Below are 9,128 nucleotides of genomic sequence, written 5' to 3' on the forward strand. Positions count from 1 at the left end.
CATAAAGGATTCACCCCCCAACAAGTGTTGCAGCATCATATACATTTGGTGCAAAGTAGTGCAAAGGAAGGGAACCTTCGGGCAACTTGGGATACTTTCCTTACACTGCGAGACATCCTTAATGTTGCAAGCAAGTTGGAATGTATCACACTCCAAACTGATCAAGATGATGCATGCAATGTACACAACTGGGTATTGGCAAATAAGAGTCCAACTTTTTTCTATCAATTGTTTAATGAATCCAAGGGACAACCATTTGTTTTGGGAGTCCAAACTAGTTGGCAACTTCACATGATGAACACCCATGGTCATGACGGTTTATTGGCCATGAACGCTACTTTTAGAATGAATAAGTACAAGGTGTGTACTCATCGTTGGGATTCCAATAATGCATTTTATAATACTTCAAATTTTGGTATTACTACTAACAAATTGGTGTTTGTTGTAGTTCCATTTATATACCTTGTTGGTATTCGATGCTCATCGAAATGGTGTTCCAGTTGCGTGGGCCATCACGTCGTCTTGCTCCATGGTTGATATCAAAATTTGGTTAACTGCTTTGAGAAACCGGATTTTTGATGCCAATAAGTCTTGGCAACCCAATGCTTTTATGGTGGATGATGCACAAGATAAAATCCAAGCTATCAAGTGAGTTTGGATATGTGTTTTTCCATTGTTGCAACATCTGTCTTTAACATGTGATTACACACGTTTTGAGTAATGCAGCAAGCTTGCTCTTCGTATGACATATTTGGTGCAGGGAGGTGTTTGGGACACCAGTCTACCTATTTCTTTGGCATGTACGACGATCGTGGTTGAAAAACCTGATCAAGAAAGTGTCAGATGTTTTCACTCGAGCTGAAATGTTGATATCATTGGGAGTAATCATGAACATGCAAAGCAAAACATGTGGCACACAAGCAAGTAGTGAGAAGGAGGCCATGGGACTTTTGGAGACATTTTTGGAAACATACAAGGACCAAGCATTATTCATCAAATACTTCAAAGAGCAGTGGATGAATTCCATAGGTAATATATCCTACTTCAAGTTGTTCTAATGAAATGTTCCACATTAAATATTCATGTACCACTGTGTTTGTGTTCCTTTGTAGGGATGTGGATCCGAGCAAGTAGGAATTTACCTCATTCTAACCAAGAGATGAATGGGAGCAGTGAGTCATATCATGGAGTTCTTAAAACACGATTCTTAATTGGCCACAAAACAATACATGGTCCGATGAGCTGACTGGCTTTTACAGAAGTTGCTTGGCCCTTGCCACTCATACTATTGGTATCATGACATGCTAAAAGAGGCAAGCTTCAAGAAGAATTTCAATATTATTGATGTTGTATCGAACTTAGTGCAACATGCAAAAGTCATTCCCGATGAAGATGTTAAGTTCATAGATGAAGAACGTAAGTGTGCCCTCATTAGGAGCCAAAGTTGGTGTGCCCTCAAGTTGTTCTAATGAAATGTTCCACATTAAATATTCATGTACCACTGTGTTTGTGTTCTTTTTGTAGGGATGTGGATCTGAGCAAGTAGGAATTTACCTCATTCTAACCAAGAGATGAATGGGAGCATTGAGTCATATCATGGAGTTCTTAAAACTCGATTCTTAATTGGCCGCAAAACAATACATGGTCCGATGAGCTGACTGGCTTTTATAGAAGTTGCTTGGCCCTTGCCACTCATACTATTGGTATCATGACATGCTAAAAGAGGCAGGCTTCAAGAAGAATTTCAATATTATTGATGTTGTATCGAATTTAGTGCAACGTGCAAAAGCCATTCCCGATGAAGATGTTAAGTTCATAGATGAAGAATGTAAGTGTGCCCTCATTAGCAGCCAGAGCAGGCGAGAAATATGGCACAAGGTAGACAATGTTGATTGTGATTGGGCATGCTGCTCTTGTAAGTGGACGATGAGAGGAAACCTTTGCAAGCACCAAGCAAAGGTGTTTATGGCAAATGGACTACAATTGACACACGTGATTGGTAGATCTATGGGATTGTATCGCAGGAGTCATGGTGGAGATACTTCACGTGAGTGTTTTTTTTAATTTATTTTTCAATGTCTTACATTGGTGTGAGATCATTAAACTGTTATATTTTTCCTCCAGGCCATGTTTTGTCAATGGGGATTGATAGTGCTACTGACATGGGTAATTCCAATTCGCCTCCTAGCCTTGGCAATGATGAAACCAATGGTACATTATCCAACTTTCATATGTGGAACCATGGGATTAAACTATTGTGCCTAATGTTATCTTCTTCTATAGGCACACAATCATATCATGAGGATTTGTCTCAAAAAATACAACAAATTATCAGTGAAACCCTCTTGATTTGCGGTATGTGTGGATGCTTTATTTGATCACCGTCTCCATACATAACATATGAATGAACTAAAGCCATGTGTGTTTCAGATGATGATAATGATCTTCTAGCATTAACTAAGCGCTTGACTCTCCAAATGCAAGCGTATGTGCAATAAGACAAAGCATTAAGGGCCTTGTTGGTGGCATACCCACCCCATGAGTTACGGGCTCGAGATGACAAGTTTGGGAATTCACTTGCCCGTGTATGCAAAGCCATTCTTTGAGGCTGGCCGTCACAAGAAGGTTCGCAGAAGGAAAGAAGAGGTTAGAGCCTTGCCCAAATTCCCAAAGGGGGCAAAGAAAAAGAGGGTGATGATGCAAGCAAAGCTTGACCATGCTTTGTATTATTTTTTGACGATTAAAATTCTTCTTGGAAACACGCATTTGAGTTACAAGAAATTAATGTGTGTGCAAAGAAAAAATGATATCTTTCACAAATATGCTGAATACTTATAAGCTTTATGTTAACATAACTCCAACATATCTTCATAACATCATGTATATTTAACTTATTTTTTGCATTAAATTCCACAAGTGCTATGGCGAAGGTTAAGTGTCAATCATTAGGAGAAAATGTTCATTATATTGTATTTAATGCTGATTGTGATTGGGGTTGCTGCACATGTGAGTGGGCAATGAAGGGAAACATGTACAAAATGACTTAATACTGGAAAAAGTCTGATTAATCATAGTATTTGCAAAGTATGCAAAGTTCTTAACAAACTTCCTATATTAGCTACGTGATTCTCAAATTATGTTTATCTTGAGGTCTAGGACAAGTAACAGTACTCTTAATATTCAACATGAGTAAAATTTTCTTTTTAATCTAGTGCATTGTGCTAATCTTGGAACATAGGAGGTTATAAGACATTGAATAATAAATAAATAAAGATGAAGACACTAAATGAGTATCCATCATAAATAGCTCACACGAGTGTCCATCACAAACAACTCATTACACCTTAGCTTACTATAACATGTACTAGAATTCACCCTTAGCTCTATAAACCTATATGACTAAATAATTTACTTAGGACCTTGCTATTAGATATTACATATATTAATATTTATTTATGTGATTTAAGATGGATAATAATTCTTATAAGTTTAATTAATGTTTTACTTAGGACCTTGCTATTGGAGGTTATGCTTATTAATATTTAGTTATGTAATTTAAGATGGACAACTTATAAGTTTAATTGATAATTCTCATATTCTTTCTAAACTTAAAAAAATTAAAAATAATAATGTTTTCTATTTATGATTGATTATCTCAATAGCTAGGGTATAATTAATGGATTTACATCTACTTTGGATAGAGGTTTACGCATTAGCTAACCGTAGCAAAAAATAGTGTTTAAACTTGGTTTCAAACTTGGCACCCACTTTGTAGAGCACAAACACTCCATTGCTACTAGCTCCGTTTCCCCATGAAATCAATTAATTAGTTAGAGAGACCATTATAATTAACAATAAAATAGTTGATAAACTATGTTTTGAGGAGGCATCCCAAGCTGTGCTTAATTAAGTAGTTAGAGAGATCATGATACTTAGCCATAAAATAGATAATAAACTATGTTTTGAGGAGGCATCCAAAGCTAGGCTTCCTCTAGAAGGGGGACATCAATTGGGAGAGAGGTAAAAATTTGCATCAAGAAGGTAAACCGGCATGCATTTCCAAAGGAGAAGAGCGATGGCATCTACTGTCATCATCATAAGACATGGTACAAATTATAAACACACATAAATGTATATATAAAAATAGTACCTTTGTATTTTGGAAAGTTTCCATTTAAAAAAATATTCATATGGGTAGTTCTCTCCGTTATGATTTTATAATAGAGAAGAGGCTTAAAGCATTAGCTAACCCCCCTAGCAAAAAAAGTGTGTAAACCGTGATTATGCATGCCACAATGGACGTAAGCCTTTGAACCATTGGGCCACGACCCATGAATAGAGAAGAGGATCGCGCCTTTGAACCATTGGGATATGACCCATGAACCATGGGGTCTAAGCATGGTATGGTGGAATACTATATGAGTTATATAGCCCAAATTTATAGCATAGGTTTAGTTGGCACATAATAATTTTAAACTATTTTGTGAAAGAGCTATATAGCAGAGGCTGTTACTATAGGAAGGGCTGCCAACTCCCCCACTAATAACAATAACGAACGTAGGATGGCCACTACTAACAATAATGAGCCCACATCATCTCAAACTCGTTTGGACTATGGTGCGACTAAAACGTTATCTTCCTTGCTGCTTATTCCCGCTCCATTAGGAGAAATGTGGACTCAATTTTGGGCCCTGTAAGAAGTGCCAACTCAGCTTAGAGAGAAAATAAAAAAGGTTTAAAACATATCCAAATTTGCAATTCGGCTCATTTTTTACTATTATAATAGTAGGTTTAAATATATTAAAATATACATATTCTTTCAATGAGGTTTCATCACATGAGGTAGCATTCTTTGTTAGATGCACGTAAAACTTGTCAGAACCAAGATTTCACAGATTTGAGGTAGTTATGCATTTAATAGATTCGAGGAAAGCTTTAATCATCATCTCGACCGTGGGGGTTTTCCTACTGAAACTTTAAAAAAAACGTCCTTACTAATCGAGTTAGTTCTTGTTTTAATTCTTTAATATGTTTTATGATGACAGAAAATACTAGCTTTGTAAATGAGAACATTAATCCAAATTTGGGGATTCCAATTAATCCACCTTCAACAACACATGGAGACACTCAAATTCTATACCCTAGCTATAGCAGCGGAGTTGTGTCTGAGAGGGCAAAGCACATGGTAGGTCAGGCTGTTGAAACTGTTAAGATAGAGCCCTGTTCTGGTAAGTTGCTGACTTGGTATACAAAGCAAGTACTCCATATTGATGGTTCTGGAGTAATGAATACATTGAATTTGCATTTTCAGGTAGTAGTGACAAGCCGACGTCTGGTTTTGCAGCAGAGGAGACCATGCAAGTACCAGAGAACATGTCAATGCATGCGACTGGTAAATTTATTTTATATATTCGTAATAAAACCTGTATCTTTCAAGTTTCTTTGGGGATCTTCTAATGTCTCTACATGTATACATGTAGAACAATGCTCTCATGCTGGTTTGGACAAGGTGGGGGGTTCTCAATTTGAAGAAAACCCAACCCCAGAGGTGCGATGCAAGAGTGAGGCAGAGTCAACATTGGATGATCAATATGTTGAGTCACTTAGGGAGATAAGCGAAGCGAAAAAAAATCTTAGAGAAACCCCCTCCCCAAAACCTGTGAAGCCATCCCCAAAGTGCCTACGATCCACCCCAAAACAACTAGGTGATGAAGAATTTGATGTCCCCTTAATCCATGGTAGGAAAAAGAAAAATTGTATTTTAAAGCAAAAGTTGTATGCTTAATGATGGTATTGTGCATTGTCGCATGCCATGCATTTCCCTTTTGTAGCCACCATCTTTAACAACTTTTTGCTATGGCTTTCTTACTCTTGCAACATGCCACTGCCACATGCCATGGATTTTCCTTTTGTAGCCATCATCAATGGAAATGAACAACTTCTTGTGATGTTTTAAAGCAAAAGTTGTATGCTTAATGATGGTATTGTGCATTGTCACATGCCATGCATTTCCCTTTTGTAGCCACCATCTTTAACAACTTTTTGCTATGGCTTTCCTACTCTTGCAACATGCCACTGCCACATGCCATGGATTTTCCTTTTGTAGCCATCATCAATGGAAATGAACAACTTCTTACAACTTCTTGTGATGGTTGTTCCTATTCTTGCAATATTTGACATGCATGTGCATAAACAAATAATATGTTGTAGGTAATAAAAAAACTAAGTAGTAAGCAGAGGCTACGAGGAAAACAAAGATGACACAGTGATGCTATTGTGATGAAGGTAGTAAAGAAACATCAGAGGTTCCAGAGAATCTCACTGTGGCAGAGGCCAATGCTAGTGTTCAGGAGAATGTCAATGCTAGTGTGGAGGAGGATGTTAAGATGGACACATCTGATTTTTGTAGTAGTGGTGCCAATGCCAGTGTTGAGGACAATGCCACTATGGAGGAGGCTGTTAATATAGACACATCTATGGATGTCACTGTGGAAAATGCTGTTAAGATGGCCAATGCTAGTGTTCAAGAGAATGTCAATGTCAGTGTGGAGGAGGATAATAGCCATCATGGTGCTAATGCCAGCGTTGAGGGGGACAATGTCACTGTGGAACAAGACAATGCCAGTGTGGAGGAGGCTATCAACATGGACACAGAACATGATAATGTGAGTTTAAGAAATGATATTGTGGAATAGGACAATGCCAGTGTGGAGGAGCATGTTAATCTTGTCAACATACAATTTCACGCACATGGCCATGCAAGCATTAGTTTCAGGTGTACTTAGGCTTGTGATTGATGTAAAGTATCTAGTCTATACCACATCATCACCCCCCCAAAAGAAGGATAGAAAGCCTCAGTTTCAATATGTTGTAAGGCCTAATGCTCTCAAATTCCTCTTTGTAGTTGTGGCACACTTTCATGTTGCCTTATGGACTAGTATGGTCAAGGACAACCTATATGCAGTGTTGAAGGCATGTTTTCCTAAACTACAAAGATCCTTTTTGTGGATATTTTGCCACAAGAGAGATGCCAAGTTGCACCATTCACCTTGAGAGATGTGACAGGTATCCCCATCTCTGATTCCACAGACAAACCAATATTTTTGAAGGTGATTAAGGATGACTTCCTATTATGGCACCCACGGTTTTCTGCCCAAGACGCTTTGTTGATCGATGACACATGGTACAAAAGCATGAAGAACCCCTAGGAATGTTGTATATATGTCCACCCTCATTTGAACTAGAGGATGAATCTCAAGAGCCAGAATTCTTGATGAGGACCTTGTTTCCATGGATGGTCAAGTGGAGGTGTACTAAGGATCCCTGGTGTTATGCACGGGATAACATGATGTATAATCCTAAGGATAAGGTATCTGCTGTTGTCATACCCGAATACTTTGTACGCTCGCACAGAACGAAGACAATGAAATATGCAAGCGCTAACCAAGCCCTGCATTGGGAGGCTTTTTGTATACACTCCCATTATCCTTTTTGTATACACCCCCATTATCCTTTTTGTATACACCCTCATTATCCTTTTTATATACACCCTCATTTTTGTAACAGCCATTAACTTGAATATAATACAGCTGGCAAAGTTATTATACGATTTATGGCTAAACTAGAATTGGATCTTGTTTTGTCTATGCTATTTTTTCTTGCTTAATCCTTAGTTCTGTGTTGCGCTATATAGAACAGGTATTGTGCTATATAGCACAACCAAACATGGTGCACAAAGACACTCTGCTTGCTAGATTGTACTGTCTTGTGCTATATAGTACAGGTGCTTTGCTATATAGCACAACTAGACATGGTGCTGGATCAGACACTCTGCTTGCTAGATATGTGTACATGTTGCAGTCATATGTGTGCAGGTATGCTAGCATATACCACATGCCTATCAGGCAATACAGCACAGCACGAAGTTTATATTAGCCCTTTGATTTGTTGAGAGAGTGCAAATGTTTAAGAAATGATAACCTGCACAGATTTGATTGCAAAATTCACTTTTCTGAGACTTTGCAAAGGTTTTGCTAATAACAACCTCCACAAATCAGATTTAAGAAATGACCTGCATACAAATTAGATTTAACAAATCAGGTTTAAGAAATGAGAACCTGCATCATACATATTTGATTGCACATGAGACTCTCTCAACAATGTTTTGCAAGGTTTCAAAGAAAGGTTACTATATTAAAAGGATACATAGAAAAGCTTTCAAGAAGCCTCATACCACATGGCATTGTAAATGGACTCGTGAAGTTGAGGGGATAAATAATACATCTTAGAGGAGGCAGCATCCACAAGGGGCATGTCAAACTTGATTGACCTAACTAGGTGAGAATATGTGTGGCTCACACCCTTGTCATCGAGCAGTTTGTAGGTGGGATTCTCCATTTGCTGCTTATAATAAAGACATGTGACAACATATGTGCCTCTAGCGCACTTGTTTTTCCAAGTGTCCTTAAGAACCTTCTCTGTCTTCCACCTTGCTTTTACACATTTCAGCACATTGAAATCTACTCCTTCTATGTTATTAGCCTCTACATTGACTGCATAGTTGTCTCCCTCGACAAGAAGTTGGCCAAGCATATCTAATGATCCCTCAAACATGGGTCTCTCATCTTCAAACTCAGCCACCCTATCTAGTATATTGATTGGTTCTTGCATATCTTCCATGTCCAACCCTTTTGTTATAGGCTTGAGAACAATATGTGACCATTCCTGGACATACGACTTGTTAGAGCATGATCTCCAATGACCAGCTATACATGCATTGCAAAAACAAGCCAAATTTCTTGTTTTCAACTTTGTCAGGGCTAGTTTGCAAAACCCACACATAGAATATAGGGATTATGTCCCCTTGAGTGTTTCACATCCCCATGCATTATGTGAGAAAGAAGAGATGAGAGAAGAGACAATGTACTCAAGAACTCATCAATGAACCACTAGCCAACGTGATTAGAAATGAACTACAATGCCTCATATATATAGGCACAACATGAACGGATCTCTAGAAAAGTTCCTCCACCCAAAAATGTGTAAATAGGAAAAAATGGAAATGAATGCTATAAATCCCAAAAATGCCTAGAGGCTAAAGAGTGTGCCACTAGCGTGACACCTATCCA

At 38.1% G+C, this 9,128-nt stretch overlaps 1 protein-coding gene across 1 annotated transcript; it reads right to left on the reverse strand.

Annotated features, from left to right (window-relative positions):
- Positions 1-8,217: 8,217 nt before the first annotated feature.
- Positions 8,218-8,841, reverse strand: LOC147620697 (uncharacterized). Its single transcript, XM_086825341.1, has one exon. It carries the CDS (start codon positions 8,839-8,841, stop codon positions 8,218-8,220), a length of 624 nt encoding a protein of 207 aa, XP_086681467.1.
- Positions 8,842-9,128: the final 287 nt, after the last annotated feature.

This window comes from Cibotium barometz, chromosome 31, assembly GCF_041138505.1.
Source record: "Cibotium barometz isolate CiBa-2024 chromosome 31, ASM4113850v1, whole genome shotgun sequence".
NCBI lineage: Eukaryota > Viridiplantae > Streptophyta > Polypodiopsida > Cyatheales > Cibotiaceae > Cibotium > Cibotium barometz.

What these genes read in the sequence shown, in the direction of transcription:
- LOC147620697 (XM_086825341.1), bottom strand. Translation starts at nt 8,841, where the DNA reads ATGTGTGGGTTTTGCAAACTAGCCCTGACAAAGTTGAAAACAAGAAAT.